Raw genomic sequence first — 19,788 nt, forward strand, 5'->3', positions numbered from 1 at the left:
AATATAATTTATGTAAAGCGCAGTGGGTGACCAAAGAGGGGTGGATAAGGGGGAGAGTGCGGTAATGCCACCGATTCCGATGCTGCGACTCGCCGCGGTGGGTCCACGGCGGTGATTGCGGTGTTGTGGATTGGGATTGCAGTTTAACATGCCTGAAAATACATATATCCGGTGCGAATTACAAAACTGCAAATGGACGTGAGCCAACAAAAAATCGAAAGCCATTACAGAAACAACAATCCATTGGCTGGGGCGTGCCACACAAAAAAAAATCCCTCTGTGTTTGTCTTTTTCCCGCCAATTGAACGCCGATGACCGAAAGGACGAAAGCCCGGCGATGAGCAGCGAGGAGAGCTAGTAATTTGCATAATTTGAGACTTTTTTGCACCGCTTTCGCAAAGTGTGTGGCATAACATGCTGCTGCCACACCCACTGTGCATCTAATTAATGCCATACACCTCCCTCATTTATCCCACGGCTATGCCTCAAAAAAGTATATGTACCATGTAGAAAGGATATGCCAAAAAAAATGAAAAAAGAGAAGGTGAAATCCCGAACGAACCGGAAGCTACCGGTCGGATTCCAAGCCCGAACCTGGCTGTCATGTGTTGGGGTCATTGTTAGCATTGCGGCAGCATTTTCAAGTTGCTTCCATGACCATTAATCTTGGCAAGAAGGTAATTGCTTAGCAATTACCCTTTGCAACTGCCAGGACGCCATCTCCCGATCCCAAGCTCACACTCATACTCCTACTCCTGCATGTCATTCAAGTACAGTGAGACAAAATCCAGAGGGGATTTCAAGGGGTTTAAGTGTCATTTAAAGGTAATTAGCATTCTAAAGAGTTGATTTTGAACGTTTTAGACTTTTATTTCATGAAATTACACCCAATATGTATCTATTGAAAAGATAGATTTAAGAGACATTTTCAAAGGAACCAATATAATTTTCAGATAGCTTCCAGTTCATATACATATCAAAACTTTAATTGGCATTCTCCAATTATTGCATGAAAACGAAACCAATATCCATCACTTACGTTAAATTCACACCAAAAAGGAGCCAACTTAGCCTTAATTTGCATCTTTATTTCGACAATATTGTGTCTTCTAAAGAGTTGATTTTAAACGTTTTAGACTTTTATTTCATAAAATTACACCCATGATGTATCTATTGAAAAGATAGAAATAAGAGACATTTTCAAAGCAAGAAGTTTAATTTTCGGATAGCTCATATACATATCAAACCTTTAATTGGCTTTCTCCAATTATTGAATGAAAATGAAACCAATATCCATCACTTACGTAAAATTCACACCAAAAAGGGAGCCAACTTAGCCTTAATGTGTAACTTTATTTCGACAATATTGTGTCTTCTATCAATTAGTTGATTAAGTAGCTTCTGGAAACTTGATTTATGCTCGAGAGCCCTAGGTATTTGCTTAAAACTGACAAAGCTCTGGAGCGTTTAATACAATTTTAATGCATCTTCACGTTGCACAATTGTTGCGAAATCCACTTTCGAAGTAAGCTCCTTTCAGACTAGTGTCCTTAAAGTCACATGGCAGTCTTTAGTGGCATTAGGCTCTCCAGGAGCTTCACACTTTTGTTTTCGGTGCACTTGCAAATTCGTCCGAGTCCGTCCGTTGGGGCTGCTTATATCTCCGGATGCCCCGAGCCCCTAGCCCCCTCGCCAATCCTCGTCGCACCCCACTTCCCTCCTCCTGTGTGGTGTGGTTACATTTCAGCGGAAGTCCCACGCAACGCCGCCGGCAACAGCTGCACTCTCGCTCCCCGACCACCCCCACCGTAGTGACGCCCACCAGACCAGGTCCTTTTCGGAGGGCTCCTAGTGTCGTATTCTCTATGTACGACAATGTCGGTACATAACACGACCCGCGGAGAATCCCCCTGGCCGGCTGCACTTCTTTTGTTTTCACAGCTCCTCCTGCACAGAGAGAAAAATAAAGTATTTTGGTAACAAGTAATAGCTATTATATCGATAGGTTTTATCTTTTTACAAAGAGGTGTTTGAGGTCACTTTAATTTCGATTTGTATAAGTATTCAAAGTACTATACCTTATCCTTTACTGTCACTTCACACTCTTGACTCTTGTTGTAATCGTTCGTGAAACATAAAACAACTATTCGCATCTTCAAAAATGGCCTTTAGAAGCTGGTTTTTAACGCCTCAAGTCGAAGCTGCCGACAAGTCCAAGGACAAGGACAAGAAAAAGCAGGAAGAGGAGGAGGAGGAACTGGTTGATCCTCAGGCCCAGCTGAGAGAGAAGTGCCAGGAGAAGGGCCACATCAAGGCGCTGTTGAAGAAGTTGGAGGATTGCAACGACCGTGTAAATTCAAAATCAAAGACCACCGAGACCTGCATGGAGGAATTGTTCGACTTTGTTGGAGAATTGGATCATTGCGTTGCCCATCATCTTTTCCACAAATTAAAGTAGAAGATACCGAGGTCCTCTTTCAACATTTTTAAACATGTTCGCGGAGAGTCTTCTGCATTAATAAAAGAGAAGGAGCTATTGTTAAGATAATAATTTAATGGACTTTTTTCCCCCACAAAAATTTGTTTAATTTTCAAAATGGGCTGTCACTTTTTTTTCTGGTGCTTTCCGAAAAGCTCCTGATTTCGCTCCTCCTAACTTGAAACTCTGGTTGTATGTGAGGTGGTGGTGGATGGACGAGAAGGATGCGGATGTGGATGGGAATGTGGCCCCGAAACGTGGCCCCGTCATGCTGCGCCTGCATTGTGTTAATGCTTTTTGTTAAGCAACAAGGAGGAGCGGCAACAATATGAAGAACGGCGGGCATTAGGGGCGTGGATGGAGGGGGGCGCCAGGGCGGCTTCATTGTGCAGTTTTGCAGCGTGTGTCGCTTTTTGCAAATGTTTGCAGGACACAAACATACACCACACACGCAAGCATTGTACTGCACACACACACACACACGCATATAACGAGCAAAAAAAGCAACATCAGCAACAACAGCAACAGCATTTGCAAAAAGCAATGGATGCCGGAGCAGGAGCAGGGCAGCGAGCCCTTGAAGGATACTTTAAAATTAGGAGCAGCGTAAACGAAAAATGCTGCAGCCTATGCATGCATTTGTCCCGTTTTGTGACCCGTTTTGTGTCCTGCCGCACGAAGGTGAGCCAGGTGAACGAACTGCGTCAACGAACCGCAAATGGACCTGCTGTGGTGGGCCACCGAAAATTGCAACCACTTCAGACAATAAACCTGAAAGCAATTTGCCAAGCTTTTATTAGAAAATACTACATATCATGATACATCTGGTCTTTGTCGCTTTTTGGTCGACTATCCTTTTGAATAGGGATATTGAAATCAAAAGACACATAAACTTAATCACAGCTTTAAAATCAAATTCTACAGAGCAATTTATAAGTTTGCAATCGCATTTGATGATAAAATCTTATTGATCACTCTCTTGACTCTTCAAAGGAAATGTTTTTGCAGATGGCTATCATTCTGATGGTTTATTAATAAATTATATACTATTGCTATTGGTTCGTTTCGATTCAAAGTCAACAAGCATTTCTAGGAAACCATACCAACCATGCCTGATTTATCTTTTTTAGTTGGGATCAGATTCTGTGGAACAAAATTCAATTTTTATCCGAATTTTTTTTGTGATAAAACATTGACTTCCTTTTTGTGGGGAAAAGTTGGAGACTAAAAATAGCGGCAGCTGGGTCCCGGTCTCTCTCATTTGAATGGCGATTAAAGTTGGCAATTAATGCGAACGAAATAAAAAGCAAGTGTTCTGCCGATGGCCGCAAAGATAAACCCAACAATTGTGAGCTTTTTGTTAGACTAACAAATGGCCGGCATTTCGGCTTTTGTTGCCAGATAGTTCCCCCCGATAAAGGGTAGCTCTCTCTGTCTCTGAATGGCCTCTAACGCTCTTTTGAAACCCAGAATTCAAACTCGGTCAAACACACATACACATACACATACATGGCTGAGTCCTTGCTTTGGCAAACAGTTTGTTCAAACTTCTTGCGCAGACTAGCAACACAACTCAAACTGGCAACTCAAATAAGAATCTGCAAGGTATTTACCTATGCGCTCCTGCTGAACTCCAGCCCGGGACCTGCCACCCAAAACTCCCGAGAAAACTTTTCTGCCACCTATGGGTGTGTTGTTGTAGGGCCTGATGATGCTGCACCAAGAAAAAAAGGGTAACACCCCCCAAAAAATATTTGGTTTGTAAGAAAATGAGAGGTATACCGAAAGGGTGATACTAAAGTTCATAAAGTTCCATAAGTATTCATTTCAGAAGTATAAATTAACTTCAAAAATAAACCTCAATTAGCATCAAACCATATTTTTAAAATTTAAATGAATATATTCCTGTTTAATATTTATTTCTTGCTTATATTGAGTCTGTTTTGAATTCTTTTCAAAATTATGGTCATTCCATATTTAAAATTCTTGAAAAAATATATATGTTGTATGAATAATTAAAACAACGTTTTTATAACCCATTATGTCGAACAATATTGACAGGACTGGCGCATTAATTATATTATTTTTTGATTTTCTGAAAAAGTGTACTAGACCATATTGAGCCGAGGACATGTTACAGATATTGTTATGCTTTTTTTCCTGTGTCAGCCAGGCTGTTGCTATTGTTGCTTTTGTTGAGACCCAACGACGACAACTTGCAATTTTCCAATAAGAGCAGAGGCGAAGGTAACGCCGAAAAATTGTTCAAGCACAAACAACGCACGTTATAATATTATAAAACGGAAGGCAGCGGCAACTTACTCAAGCGATAAAGTCAGAGGGAGGGTGGTGGGAGGTGTAATGGCCAAAACGGGCCAGGAAGGTGGCTAAGGGGGAGGACCCATCAAGAAGTAAAACAGCTGCTCTTTGGACACAATCCGGAGCTCGGCTTCTTTTTCAGGTTTTTTTTTTTTTGTTCAGCTTCAGTTCAGTTTTCTCAGCTTCTGCCAGTGCTTCTGGCCTGGCAACAAATCGTTGAAATAAATGAAGCGCACTGGGCGAAATCAGCAAAAGTTTTCTACAATTTTTCTTCACTTTTGCAGTCGCTCCTTGCCCCTCCCCCTTTGCCCTGTAGCCTCTCAAGTCCTTCCACATCTTCCTTATTTTTTTTTTTACTTTTTCTATTATTTGGCAAACTTGGTTTTTCTCTGCGACATTTTCGGATTTCGGCTAACGCTTAGGCCACTCATGCCCTGCCCCGTCCTAGAGTCCTGCCGCAGGACTGCCGTCTTGCCACGCCATTGTTGACTTACAAATTTAGGTTGCTGTGCGAAAAAGTTTGTTTTGAATTGTAAGTAATTTCTGATACCTCACCTCGGCCATGTCCACGTAGGAGTGTGTGATGTGCTGTTTGTCGAATTTCTTAGAAACCCCACACAGATTCGCTCAATTAAAGTTTAGGCACTGGCATATGTGTTCTTGGGGATGGTGGTGGTTTCGAGATTCCGGCACCACCGAAACCACGAAACAAGCACGCTCTGGTTACCACTGCCTCCGCCCCAGTATACAGAATCCAACTCATCACCATCCGCCATTCTCAGCACTTTGTCTCATAAATTTGTGCATAACTGTCAAAAGCAATTGCCCTTAGCCTTTGCGGCAGTTTAAACTTGGATGATATATTTGTATATGGAGTAAATACTGAGAAGCCCACGCACAACACAACACCACCCACAGCCACCCAACCACCCACATCCACATATATGCAGGGCGGTGGGCGAGGGGCGATCGTGAATTCCCATGAATACTTGATGCGTGCTCGGATGACCGCAAACTAAATTTCGGCCAATTTCCGTCGAGTTTTTGCATTTTATTTTATACTTTGTTTAGCATCGGTTGCATTGTTTGTTGTTTTTCATTTTACAAAGTTTGTACCTCCGTTTACCAAAATAGTGAATTTAATTTGCATCAATATTTAAACGGTTTAGTCGGGCGAACACGCTGAAATTGGCATAAATTGATGGAAACGCCGTCCGCGTAGCGAGAGTTGGCAAATAAATTTATTATTACCTGCCCAGGTGAGTGGGGTGTTTCAAGATTACCTTGCATTTTTCATTTTTAGCAAAAATTTCAGATGAACCAGATTACATTCCTCTCCATTGTACTTTAGCCTCAACATGGTAAAAATATAAATACAAAACTACAAAAATAGACACAAAATAAATGTAGCATGTCTAAAAGACAAGCCATTTAAAATATAATTATACTTTTACTTTCATAAACAATGGGAATAGAATTCAGTTGGAGCTGGGAGATGTACGGGTCACATACACTTTTTGTTTGTCTATTTTGGTTAAAGTTCTGTGATTTTAGTCATGTATTCTAGCTTCTAAAATTAAACAAAGTAGCATTACTCCATTACTCCACTTCTAGGCCTCCTACAAATTCAATGCCCTTCAATGCTCTGTGGCATCTCCCGATGTGGGTATTATGACCTTATGCGAAATAAAGGCCATCGATCGATATCACAACATGATAAACCTTGAAGGACTTTTGAACACGACCATAAACCAGGTAATTTTTAACATAATTCTTGTTTTATATTTTACAATTAATGTATATTTTAGTTTCAGATTCATTTTAAATTGCTGAAACGTGAAAGTGGTGGATGGCATCCCTTTCTATACGACATGAAGGTGGATGTGTGCAAGTTTTTCAAGAATCCCAGGTCTCTTTTCATACCCAACTTGATATATTCTTTTTTGAAATCCTTCACAAACGTTAATCACACCTGTCCATATTTGGTAAGGGACCAAATCAATAAGTAAAGAGTTACATTTTGAATCTTTCTTAAACTTTAGGCTGGATCTGTTCTTCGCTTGTGGAACTGGACTCCGGATGAAACTGGGGTTATAAGGGTATTCCCAGTAGATCACGGCCAGTATGGCGTTCATACAAAATGGTATGCAAACAAGCTCCCAATGATACAAATTAATGGATCTGTACTGTTTTTTAAGTAAATTATCCCCCTTTCCGTCGGAGTCTTTCAGATTTTTAATGGGTTTGCACTATTTATTTGTTGGTTTTTTTAAATGAAATATAAATAAGATGGTAGTATTAGTATTTAAACATAGATTTAAAATTCAAAATTAGCAACATCGGGTTCCAAAATTTATAACGAATAAGCCTATACACGTGGCTTTGCCATTGATCTTGATAACCTTCTGCCTAATTATATGTACATTAACTTTTAACTTACTCATATTTTTAATGGACTTTTGAGCAGACATCAAATCAGATTTATTATAGATAAATCTACCTAATTTTTACTTAAAAAACAATACAAATGAATTGATATGCATCCGAAGTACTTTCTTGCTATAAATGTTAGTGTGAAGACCATATGGCCCGTAGTGCAATGGGAATTTTCGATCAATTTTCGTTCAGAGTGAAGTTTGACAATCGAAGCACATTCCGCCTAAAATTCCAGCCATCAAGGTCAATTAACCCAAAACTATATACCCAAGGTACCGAATATAGACAGCTATGATTAACCTTTGTGAACATTGTAAATGTATTTACTTATAGAACAACACAGATCCATTGATTTGCATCATAGGAGCATTATTACCATACCAATCCGTGTGAAGGCCGTATTGTCCATGATCCACTGGGAATACTCCGTAAACTCCTTTTTCATTCGGGGTAAAGTCCCACATTCCAAGAACAGAGCCTGCCTAAATAATATTAATTTTATTTTTCTTAACCAATTATAGCTATGTTCCAAAAAAGTAGCTTACCAAATATGGGCATGTGTGATTAAGATTGGTGAACGGCTTCATGAATGAATAGATTAGGTTCGGAATGAAAAAGGCATTGGGGTTCTGAAAAAACTTGCACACGTCGACTTTCATGTTGTATAAGAAGGGATGCCACCCTCCGCTTTCACGTTTCACCATTCGGAAACGCATTTCAAACTAAAGAGTATACAGATTAATTTTCCGATTAATAAAATATAATATTTGGTATTACTCTTGTCAAGTTCTTCTTTAAAATAAGTTCCATATTCATCTTGTTATGATATCGATCTATAGCCTTGATTTCACAAAGATTAATTATTCCCACCTCAGGGGATGCCACCGAACAGTGCAGTGAGTTAAATTTGTAGGAAGCCTGAAATGTTAGTCATTTTTTTGATTTTTCAGACATATTCCAATTACTTGACTAAAACCAAAAAAGATTGAACAAATTAGACAAATGAAAAGTATGTGTGGATCCGACATCGCTCTGAATGATACTGATGAGTTTTTAAAAAAATAATAGGGATGAGGTCACTGGACTAATGATTCGGAAATGTAGCAGATTCACAAATTACACTAAAAGTCAGTAACGCTCCAAAAGATGGCCAGGCCACACAAAGTTTATATCTATCTTTTGTGGCTAAACAGTGTGGCTTTTATCAGGGTTAGTCCTTTTATATTGAAATCTTACTTGATTGAAATTAATATTACATTTTATAATTGACAAGGGCTCTTACAAATTCAACTCTCTTAAATGTTTCTTTTATTCGCCCGAATGGGGCAAAATGAACTTGTGCGAAATCAAAGCCATCGATCGGAAACACAACATGATGAATATTGAAGGCATTCTAAACCAGACCATAACGGAGGTAATCTAAAAGACCAATAACCATTTTAGCCTTAAAAATATTAGATTTAAATCTAAAAATTTTAGATTGAAATAAATTTTAAAATGTTGAAACGCGAAAGCGGCGGCTGGCATCCCTTCATGTATGACATAACAATGGATGTTTGCAAGTTTTTTAAGAATCGCAGATCTTTTTTCATACCCAACCTGATTTATTCATTTTTGAAGCCATTTACCAATTTCAACCATACCTGCCCGTATCCGGTGAGTTTGGAGGATGAGAGAATATAAATTTAAATATTATATTTGTTCCATTTCTAGGCCGGATCAGTGCTACAATTGTGGAACTGGACTCCGAATGAAAATGGTGTCCTTGCCGTTTTTCCCGTGGATCACGGTCAGTATGCTCTGCATACCACTTGGTTTATTAAAAAAGTTCCTGTTCTTAAAATCGATGGATCTGTTTTGTTTTTTAAATAATTTTAGTCTTTTTTGGAAATTGTTAAGTTCTGAATATATTTAAAATGGCTTATAAAGTAATCTCTCTATTGACTCATAACTTATTGAACCTCCCTCGCCACTAGTAATGCAAATCGGCGTATTGTGCTCTGACAATAGCAGATGCCGTGACATTGTTGTCGCTCTCCACTCGTCCTATTGTGCGGTTTTCCAGCACGAAAACTCATAGTATGACATTGGTGGGCGGTGGGTGGTGGGCGGCGCTTTTCAGATCATTCGGGGGTGGTGGTGAGTGGAGGATCCACCTCTGCAGAGAGGTGTGTGCGTGTGGCATGGTATCATTGTTATTTCGCAGTCGATTGTCTCTGTGTGTGTGACCACTCAACACGCCAGTCAATTTATACTAATTGTAAGTGTCACATACATTTGTCAAATTTTAAGTTATGGTCTCTACTTTGCCCTCGGTCGCTGCGCTGTAACAGCTCTGCCCCGACTCTGCTACTGCGATCCTGTGGTTGTCCTGTGGCTGACTTCTGGTTTTTGTTTTTGCTGTTGGCCGGCGCCAATGCTGCTGTTGCTGTCGATGTTGCTGCTACTTCTCTTGTTCATGCCATGAAAAATTGTTTATTGTAATCTGTTGTCCAAGAATGCTTGACACCACCAAACTAAACAAGGAGTGGGGCTGATCCTGGTCGAACTAGGAGTGGCAAAGTTAAAGTGGCGGAAAAAGAAATTTTCTTAAATACTCTGCAGCTGTTCCAGCTACCAACTTTGACCATTCCAGGCTGGGAGCTGTTCTAGGAAGTGTGCCACAAAAAAAAAGGAAAAGCAAAGCAAATTACACTGCGAAACAAGTTGTATAAGCAGCTTAGCTGCAACTTGTGATTAGCACACAAAAGTCTCACCCCTTTCCCCGGCCACAGCCACCGCCACATCCACATCCACAGCCAGTGGCTTTTCAAGCGCGTCCTTCATTAGGGGAAAAAACCGACACCTCCCCCCAATATATACGCTTTTGGTAAATCTAGAAAAAAATCACTCACTGCCGTCACGGAAAAGGCTAAGAAAATGGAATGGATGTGCGGGAAACCGAACAACCCATGCACTGAAAATGGGGGAGGGCTGGGATTTTCCACAAAAAAACAAAAACATCAGGAGAGACAGCAGGCAATACAAATCGCTGAAATTCCGTATCGAACAAGAATTTTCCATACTCGCACACAGGATGAGTTTTCTGTTTTCTATGTGGGTGGTGTGGGTTCATACCAAGACATCCCCAATCCAAGACAAAGAACAAATAAAATCACAAAATATATATTAACAAATCAATAAAATATTTGGAGTGCTTGCCATTGACAGCAGAAAAACATTTGTCTTACGCCCGTCGGCTGCCTGTTTGCCGAAGGATTAAAAGTATTTCCATATTAAATATTTCACGCAGATATTCAGCTTTTGGCATTCAATCCTTTAATTGAGTTCGTTTTCCGTCCGACTGAGCCGTCAAATAGTTTGGCAAAAGTTTACAAATCAAATATGCGTCAGCCATCCGCAGCCACAAAATCGATTTCAAGATTTAATTTCAATTTGAAGATTCGTGGTTGAAAAGGTAAATCCTTGCGACAAAGAAGATCAAATTTAATTTGTAATGACTTCTTGCCAAGGTAAATGCTTATTATTTTATTCCATATAATGAAGCTTAGTTGTGGTTGAGTTGGGAATACTTTTAAAATAGATTAAGTTTATACAAGACTCGAAGTTTAAAGTGAATATTCATCATACTTGTTGTATCTTTCCTGTAAAAATTTAATCCTTCTTCCATAAGCTACCTTCCTTAATCCGATCATAATTTTGTAGCTTTTAAACACAAAGTGTATCTGAAATATTCCATTAAAGAGAAATTTAAATATTGTCAGCTTGGTTAGGATTATGTGAACATCTTCATTACATTAATCCACTCTACATTAATCCCCGAAGCAACTTCAATCGTTATCCAGCTTCAACAACTTTTCCCCGTAGCAGAGTATAAGCTTTATATATTTCTTCTATTTATTTTCCATTTTTTCGGTGGGTGAATGGCTGAGTGGATGAATGGGTGGGGTAGTGGGTGGCTAGTTGGCTCCCACCGCTGCCCAGGCAAATTTAAATGTTTTTAGTTAAAGCGGATTAAAAGTTCGCTGCATGCCGCACATACATAACCCATGCCCAGTCTCTGCCACCACCCCCTGACAATCCTCCCCTGAAGCCCCTTGCCTCAGCTCCCTGTTCGGCGCAGCATTCAGAGCTCCTCGTAACCATGTGGCCTACTTTGGCCCGAGCTCTGGCAGCTAACCCCATGCATAATTAACGTGGCGTGGCCCTGGTTGGCCTGCCACATCTCTTACTGCCGCCACTGGTGTTCCTGCCTCCGGGTGGCAGCGCCCATGCCTCCAGTCCTCCAGCTCTGGCAACTCCTCCTCCAAGCTGGCCAGGATCTACGCACATCGAATTGAAAATTTTGGGTCTAGAGCCGGAGCAGAGTTGAGAAATTGATGGGCAATGCCGAGGCGTCTATTTTATTGGCATGGCATAAATTATGACAACAGAGAAACTTGTAATCCGTTGGCACAATTTTTGATTGTCTCCTCGGCCGGCGAAGGAGCAGGACAAGTTTCCAAGAAGAGCCATAAATTTGTGGCCTTTCAATTGGAAATTAAATAGTGCCCGGGATTATGCATCCAACGGCAGAGGACACTGACAGCAGCACAGTGCCAGTGGCTGGTGCAGAGTAGTCCTCCGGAGGGCGGAGTGGTGTGGAATGGAATGAAAAAGCGACAGCGACAGGACAGCTGCCTGATTTAAAGGATATGCGCGTATAACTTGCATTTACAATTGATTTTAAAATCCCAACAAAAGCCACTGTCAACAGTCGCCGCCGCAGATGAACTGCAAAAAATAAGTTTAAACTCTCAAAAAAAAATATATATATATCTTCAAAATATATATAAATATATCTGGAGTATTTATTTATATTGATTTTCTTTCAGTCTGGGACTATGCGTAAATATTTGTAATAAATTATTATAGTGGCTTTGTTTTGAAAGAGAATTCGAGCGAAAGGACTTTCAATTCATTAAGCATATAAATAAATTGAGTTTACATACAAGTTCTATTTTTATATGATAAGGTCTACTTTTTATTTGTTTAACTTATAAACAAGATATATATTATTTAAAAGATTTGTAGATTTTGTAATTTTTTACTTTAATGGACTACTATTTACAATTCAGGCTTAAATAATAGCATCTGTTTTAATGGGTTTTGTTGCAACTCCTTTTATCTAAATTCAATTCAGATGACCTGTTCTATTCTATAAATGTTAAATAAATTATAGGTTAAAGCCAAATTCCGCGCCAAATCCATTAAATTTGATGTTTTGGATTTTAATGGCGGACTGCGGGTCCTTGATATAATTTTCCAGTGTCGGTTCGCTGGCGGGCAGCGTTGTCGCATTGTCATTTGGCAGCGTATCTCCATCAGGTCCCTTCGGCTCTGACCCCTCGGACCACCGCCCCGTGCCACGCCCATCGCCATTCACATGCACCCACACATGTGCACTTGAGTGCAAGTGTGTGAGCGATAAGCAACCGACCAAACAAACACACTCACACCGATTCGAACACTAAGTGTGAATGGCGGCAGTGGGTGGCAAGTGGTGTGAGGGTGGTGTTTGACAGAGAGGTGGTAGTGTTATAGGGTGGATAGTGTTATAGGGTGGTGCAGTGGCTCAGGTTGGCAGCTAACGGTAACAGTTTTCAATAAATACTTTTGCCTACGTGTCCGTCCGCTGTTCCGCCGGTGTCTCCTCCCTATCCTGACTAGCCATGTGTGCGAGAAATGCACAAAAGTTTCTCTTGCTCACTTTGCCTTTTGTTGTCCTGGCCCGCTTATACCCTGCCAGAGTTCTAGGAAAGCATGGCCAACTATTTATTGCCAAATTGGTATAAATACTTTTGCAATTTAATTTCTCCTCAGCTCCGCCTCCTCTGCCCATAAATCATGGCAATTTATCCCATAAATATTCAACGCAACAATCGGAATTTTATCCTTGTGATCATCCTTAATTACCTCCGAAGTGCAACTTTCTCCATATCGTATAGACGAGTAGCTTTGGATGATATATCCTGATACAAAATGTAAATTTGATTGCGGCATGTCAACCGTTCATTTTTGATTAAGGACATATTGACAATGATTTCTCTCGGAGTATTATCCTGTCAATGCTGACAGTATTTAAATACCTTAAAGGCATGAAAGCAAAGGATTAAATTAAAAATCAGATTTAATTAGATTTCAATATTTGTTATTAAATGAGTAATTGTATTAAATTTACAATTGGAGTAAAAATTACAATTGGATTTTTAATTAAATAACCTTAGGCCTTTAAAGTAGCTAGAAGGTCCTTAAATCTGAGTAAATAACATGATTCGATTTATGGGACCCCCATATTTCGGATTGATTTATGTTTCAGAGCTACGGGTGCCCCAATCTTGGAGGCCCAACTAATTGCCAAAGAAACGACTTATCCTGATTGTCCTTCGAGGGCATTAAAGCTTCGATTTTGCATTTGAATGAAAATCGTTTTCCGTTTTCTGATGTTTTTTAGTTTTCCGGTTTTTCTTCCCTTTTTTTTTTTGTGACTGCTCATTTCCCTGACGCGCAACTGGCATTGTATGGGGCGTATCCGGGGAGGCGGTAGGCGGTAGGCGGCAGGCGTAGGGCGTGGCGTGTGCTGAAAACTTTGCGCTTTGTAATTGTGTAATTATGGGAAATTAAAACTGTTGGCAAAACTTTTCTGCACACGTGGGGCGGCCGAACGAGTGCGAGTTCCTGCCTCCAAGCCCCCAGACTTTAGCCCAATGGGAAATGGTATGAAAAACCAGGTGGGTAGGGTTAGTGGTACTGGTGGTGGTGGAAATACTGTGCATAGATAGATAGTTTCGCAGCGTGGCAATCGATAAATGTTTTGCATTGCAGGTTGCAACTTCAGCAGATTCGGTTGCCGATTCGGTTTGGGTTTCTGTTTCTGGTTTCTGGTATCTCGTATCTAGATTCTTTTTCTGGGGGGCTTCTGGTGGCTTCTCGGGGATATCCACCACGAAACCCCTTCGCCATTCCATTTGGCTTGGAATTTATGCAACTGTTTTCAATGAGTGAGCGATTTATGTTAAGTACACATGTTCTCATTGGATTTTCCAGGGGGGGAGGGGGGCAGAGGGGCATGGCGGGGCGAGAAAAAGAACTGGATGGGAAAAAAGGAGCATGAGAATGGCACGCACACCGACGACGAGCCGCACATAAAAGACATCTGCAGAAAATGAGTGTCGCAAACACGCAAACAGACACAAGGACGAGAAGGACATGTGAGTTGTCTGTATGTGTAGGTGTGCATTAGTGTATGTGTGCCCCATAACAATAAAAATTTATTTTCAACTTTTTATCTTTCCCCGCCAACCCGTCTTCTTCACATTCTCATTTCCCGTCTCCTTCTCGTTTAGCTCTTCTTGCCTTCAGATGTGCCTTCCTTTCCAGCTGCTTCTGAGCCTGGTTCTGGGTCTGTTTCTGTTTCTGTTTCTGGCCATCGTTATGTGCATACGTATACATATTATTATAACGCATTCACCTAGGTGTACCAGCGAACGGTGTACCCACCTCAACTCAACTGAACTGAACTGAACTGAGGAAAGCGGATTCGTCGTTGGTGCGCAATTTGTGTGGACCGGCCAGGTCCTTCGTCCCAGCACCTGCCCCACTCTCCTCATATACAACTTTGGTTAACTGTTTTCAGCCTGCAAGCATGAACACGTACAAGATCCTGAATGTGTTTGTATCGGGGGCACAGCGAAAAAATATATAGGGATATCAAATTGAATTCGAAAGAAATCGCACTGTAAAATGGCAACTTTTTATGGTTGTCTATTTGTCAAAAGGACATAAAAATAGAGCTTACGGTAAACAAGCGACAATTTCGACAATGTTAAGAGTCTCCTTTCCGAGCGCATTACACGTTCACTTTGAGAAGCAGTATCAACGAAAATAGTATAATAAAGTATAGTAGTATATATTGAAAAATAACAAAATAGAAATAAAATATGGCTTTATAAATCTATTCAGAGTGATTTATAGACTTGGGGTCAGAAATATACTCAAATACAAAACAAAGCCATCCCCAATAAACCAACAAAGTGTGATGATAAAATTTTATTTTCTAGTGGTTGACCGCTTGAAGTCTATTTCAAGACTCTAAACACCATTATTTAAAAATAAATTAGCCTAATTTAGCATTTTGTTTGTTTTAGCCATTGAAATTCAATGCAAGCTCAGTAGAGTATTTAAATCACCAAGCTTTAAATCCGAATTTCACCATTAAATTCAAATAAATTCAGCAGAAAGTTTCTTTTGGGAGAAACTAAATTCATTTATTTATTGCCTGTTGCTTTTTATTATCACACAAAATAGTTGCAATAGTTAACTTCTTAATCCGGTATCAATATTTTATTTGGGAAGCAAGGCGTCAAACGGAAATTTATGAAAAGATTATTTCTTTTAAGAGACACTTGAATATGCTCAGGAATTGCGTTGACCTACTTGACCCACAATGATTTCAATGCTTTTTGACTTTAAGGACTCCAAGTGCGGATGGAAAATGCTTGGAATTTTTTCTGTGTGCCTGAATATCCTTCGCCCAGTGGCCTGAAGGCAGACAGGAGCAGCAGCAAGAACTGAAACATCAGCAGTAGCATGAGGAGTCGGAGGTGCAGGAGGAGCAGGACTATCAAATTGTATTTCTAGCCAATACAAATGAGCATACGGCAGGCCATTTACCAAAAGACAGCCACTCCCTTCCACACCCACCCATTATCCTTGGTGTGTTACCACCACATAGCCATATAGACATACATACATGTGATGCACTGGGAAAAGCTCCGGCCGTATGTGTCGAATGAAATGAAGTGATTCGGGCGCCAGTTAACCCATTAACGTCGACACCCCCTCTCCACCTTCTCGGCTTAGTTAGACTTAGCTAGACGCCCCTTCGAGGCCCTCATCACCCCAGAAATGTCCTCTAATGGAATAACTGTGATAATGCCCCTGTTACGCACAGACACACACACACAGCCCACACCCCAACACCCATCCAGAACACGCACACACAGAAATGCCCGCAGGTAATATTTGGCTTTTTACACACTCATCAGGAAATGAACTATGGGGCGCAAAATGAACTGAAGCTGAACTGAAGTCAGTAAAGTCGGCAACTACTGTCTCGACTCGGCTCGAAATCTGACTCGGATATAGTGCTTTTTGATTTCCACGTTTATTGAAACGGAACCACGAAATGGTGGTCCATGGAGACTCCGGTAACTGTCGGATGACGTCGTTAAAACACCATCAAAACCGAGATGATGGCCCGAGATGACAACATTTTGTGCTTGGTCAACAAATACCTACAACGTAGGCACACAATACGTATGTATCGTAAAAACAGGTCTTATTTTTAATTTATAACTCAAAATTTGATCTCTCGTTGACCTGAATAAATGATGGAAAACGCTTTAATTTGACCTTTTAAGACCGCCGTGACCGCACACTGACATTTAATAAAAAATTTAATATTCCTAAAAAAAAGAAACAATGCAATTATTCTCCAAACTATTCAATATATATCCGTTTGGATTCCAGCTCCATTATATGTTGATTCTGAGCTCTCCAATTCCAATTCCATTTTCAGCTTATGCTTTTAGCAACCAGATAGTGGCTAAGGGCTCTGGGTTAATTAAATGGTTTCACATTTTTCCAGGCCGGGGGCAGAACCCCTTTTATTTTTCAACGGTTTGCCGTTTCAACTCATTTACAGCGATGTGCACGTGCCAGAATTCTCCATAAAGTGGGTTATGATTTTCAGAGGAGATGGAGCTGAAAAGAGTAGAAAATGGGCAAATAAAGCTTCGCCCGAAGGCATGACAACGTATATGAGTGTGTGCGAAAACTACCTGAATTAATCGAAACCGGGCTAGAAGAAATGGAAAAAGAGGTCCTGGCGTTTTCTTGCCTTGATTGCGTCTCGTGCACTTGCATATTCAACGGCAAATTTTCGTATTTCAGAATGACTAGAATCGAAGACTAGAATCGAAATGTGTGTCCCTCGTTTGCAGACTGCATCTATTGAATAATTAACCGATTTTTGATTGTTTTCGAATGGGCCATCAACTAGCATGGTTGGCATCTAATCCCATTGGTGTCGGTATTACGGGGACTAAGACCACCGGAATCTCAACCATCGAGAAATTCAATTGCCGAAGCAGCAGCTGTCAAAGCTTTAAGCGGCAACCTTCGTTATTTCCAGCATTCCACTCAATCTCTTGTTGAGTTCTCCACGCAGCTCTTAACCCTCTTTTCTCCATGCCACTGCCACTCCCCCTTTGGCTCCCAGTTCCACTACCAATTCCGCTCCAGCTGCCACTGCTTAGGTCTCAGAAATACACTCATTTTTTTTTTTTCGTCCTTTCCTCCATTCGTCATCGGAATCGTCATCGTCTTTCGCTGTCGCTGTCGCAGTTGCAGCAGTTCCCTGATTGCTAAAAATTGCTGCAATGTTGCATGTCAGCTTACAAGCGCACTTTTTATTGTAATGCCGTATTATTACTACGACTACGATGTCCCAGTTCCCCAGCTAGCATAGCTCGCTAATTGGCAGCTCCAGGAAGCTGGCAAGGAACCCTTCAAAGAAGCATCAAATCTGGTATCTGACGAAATGGCTTAAGTTTAAAGACCCCTTTGACGCAGCACAGTTTTGGACCATAAATTTCTTGATGGCTTTTTAGCCATTTGCCGTTGCCGGGGCCGTTGCCATTGCCGGTGGCTGGCCTATTATTATTATTATTATCGGCCCAGCCACCTGGCCATAGTCATAGCTGTGGCTTTATGTTCTTGGCCACTTTTCTGGCCACACGGATATCCCGCACACTCACATAGACAGACCGGAAAATCGGGAGGACGGAAGGAGGCGGTTTGGGCCAGCGGGTTGGCCAATACACATAGACGGGCTTACGCATGCCGCAATAATCCATGGCATAAACATTGGCAAATCCGTTTGCGTTTTGTACAAACATGGCTAAAACGTATTGGCAACAAAATTGGGCAAGAGCCGAAGCACAATGAGCCGAGTCAACAGAAAGAGTCGGACGATTATTTTGGCACGTGGATGCGTTTGTTAGCATTAAGTCATAAAAACGTGCCACCTTCCGAGGCGAGAGTGAGAGCGGAGCAGAGATAAATCCTGTGACCAAAGGGGTTCTCAGGGTTGGGGGGTTCTGTGGATGGAGTGGGGCGGCCAGGGCATAAGCGACGAAAACGATTTTCCAGTGCCCAGAATCGAGTATCTTCCATGGGATGCCACAGTGGCAGTCGTAAGTAGCAGGGGCTTCTCTAGCTGGTATTGTCAGCCTGTTTATCGTTTCGAGTTGAAAAGTCTCTTGCATTCCTTGTTCCTACACTAAGAAAAATAAAAAGAATTTCAATTTTTAAAATTAAAAAACAAATGAATATTTTGTAAGATTTTGATGGAGTTTTGTAGGTAATAGATATACAGACCGATTAAGGTACTCTGCTCAAGACTCTGATGGCTATTGCCAAAGATATGGCCTTCGCGCCGGGTTATATAGAGGCCCCACCCATTTTTGTAGATTTTTGAGGGGGACCCTCCAGAAAATTTGACAAAAAATTAAAAAAAAATTATGTTCCTAGATTTTGATGCAGTTTTATGGAGAATCGATCTCCAAATCGATTAAGGTATTCCGCTCAAGAATCGGATGTTTATTGCCAAAGATATAGCCTTCGCTGGGGGCCATATATACGCCCCATGCATTTTTGTAGATTTTTGAAGGGGACCCTCCAGAAAATTTGACAAAAAATCTAAAAAAAATTATGTTCCTAGATTTTGATGCAGTTTTATGGAGAATCGATCTACAAATCGATTAAGGTATTCCGCTCAAGAATCGGATGATTATTGCCAAAGATATAGCCTTCGCTGGGGGCCATATATACGCCCCAGGCATTTTTGTAGATTTTTGAAGGGGACCCTCCAGAAAATTTGACAAAAAATCTAAAAAAAATTATGTACCTAGATTTTGATGCAGTTTTATGGAGAATCGATCTACAAATCGATTAAGGTATTCCGCTCAGGAATCGGATGATTATTGCCAAAGATATAGCCTTCGCTGGGGGCCATATAAACGCCCCATGCATTTTTGTAGATTTTTGAAGGGGACCCTCCAGAAAATTTGACAAAAAATCTAAAAAAAATTATGTTCCCAGATTTTGATGCAGATTTATGGAGAATCGATCTACAAATCGATTAAGGTATTCCGCTCAGAAATCGGATGATTATTGCCAAAGATATAGCCTTCGCTGGGGGCCATATATACGCCCCATGCATTTTTGTAGATTTTTGAAGGGGACCCTCCAGAAAATTTAACAAAAAAATCTAAAAAAAATTATGTTCCCAGATTTTGATGCAGATTTATGGAGAATCGATCTACAAATCGATTAAGGTATTTCGCTCAGGAATCGGATGATTATTGCCAAAGATAAAGCCTTCGCTGGGGGCCATATATACGCCCCACGCATTTTTGTAGATTTTTGAAGGGGACCCTCCAGAAAATTTG

At 40.8% G+C, this 19,788-nt stretch overlaps 3 protein-coding genes and 1 long non-coding RNA gene across 4 annotated transcripts; 3 read left to right on the forward strand and 1 right to left on the reverse strand.

Annotated features, from left to right (window-relative positions):
- Positions 1–2,072: 2,072 nt before the first annotated feature.
- LOC108127867 (cytochrome b-c1 complex subunit 6, mitochondrial-like) lies at positions 2,073–2,553 on the forward strand. The gene has a single exon (XM_017245164.3). The coding sequence runs from the start codon at positions 2,162–2,164 to the stop codon at positions 2,456–2,458; it is 297 nt and encodes a 98-aa protein (XP_017100653.2). The 5' UTR covers positions 2,073–2,161; the 3' UTR covers positions 2,459–2,553.
- Positions 2,554–6,417: 3,864 nt separating this feature from the next.
- Positions 6,418–6,999, forward strand: LOC122321657 (uncharacterized). Its single transcript, XM_043212492.2, has 3 exons — positions 6,418–6,553; positions 6,607–6,783; positions 6,841–6,999. The coding sequence occupies exons 1-3, from the start codon at positions 6,470–6,472 to the stop codon at positions 6,997–6,999; spliced, it is 420 nt and encodes a 139-aa protein (XP_043068427.1). The 5' UTR covers positions 6,418–6,469.
- Positions 7,000–7,529: 530 nt separating this feature from the next.
- On the reverse strand, positions 7,530–8,259 carry LOC138926716 (uncharacterized). Its single transcript, XR_011443333.1, has 3 exons — positions 8,012–8,259; positions 7,780–7,956; positions 7,530–7,716 (listed from the first exon to the last, which is right to left on the reverse strand). It is a non-coding gene; the product is annotated as an uncharacterized lncRNA (long non-coding RNA).
- On the forward strand, positions 8,220–9,106 carry LOC108127855 (uncharacterized). The gene is made up of 4 exons (XM_017245153.3): positions 8,220–8,443; positions 8,508–8,648; positions 8,714–8,890; positions 8,948–9,106. Exons 1-4 carry the CDS (start codon positions 8,381–8,383, stop codon positions 9,104–9,106), a joined length of 540 nt encoding a protein of 179 aa, XP_017100642.3. The 5' UTR covers positions 8,220–8,380.
- Positions 9,107–19,788: the final 10,682 nt, after the last annotated feature.

Source organism: Drosophila bipectinata, chromosome 3R, assembly GCF_030179905.1.
Source record: "Drosophila bipectinata strain 14024-0381.07 chromosome 3R, DbipHiC1v2, whole genome shotgun sequence".
In the NCBI taxonomy this organism is placed as follows: domain Eukaryota; kingdom Metazoa; phylum Arthropoda; class Insecta; order Diptera; family Drosophilidae; genus Drosophila; species Drosophila bipectinata.

Coding starts and splice junctions, on each gene's coding strand:
- LOC108127855 (XM_017245153.3), top strand. CDS start 8,381: ATGGCCAGGCCACACAAAGTTTATATCTATCTTTTGTGGCTAAACAGT. Junction 8,649..8,713: donor TAAACCAGACCATAACGGAG/GTAATCTAAAAG, acceptor TAAAAATTTTAG/ATTGAAATAAATTTTAAAAT. Junction 8,891..8,947: donor ACCATACCTGCCCGTATCCG/GTGAGTTTGGAG, acceptor TTCCATTTCTAG/GCCGGATCAGTGCTACAATT.
- LOC108127867 (XM_017245164.3), top strand. CDS start 2,162: ATGGCCTTTAGAAGCTGGTTTTTAACGCCTCAAGTCGAAGCTGCCGAC.
- LOC122321657 (XM_043212492.2), top strand. CDS start 6,470: ATGACCTTATGCGAAATAAAGGCCATCGATCGATATCACAACATGATA. Junction 6,554..6,606: donor TGAACACGACCATAAACCAG/GTAATTTTTAAC, acceptor TGTATATTTTAG/TTTCAGATTCATTTTAAATT. Junction 6,784..6,840: donor ATCACACCTGTCCATATTTG/GTAAGGGACCAA, acceptor CTTAAACTTTAG/GCTGGATCTGTTCTTCGCTT.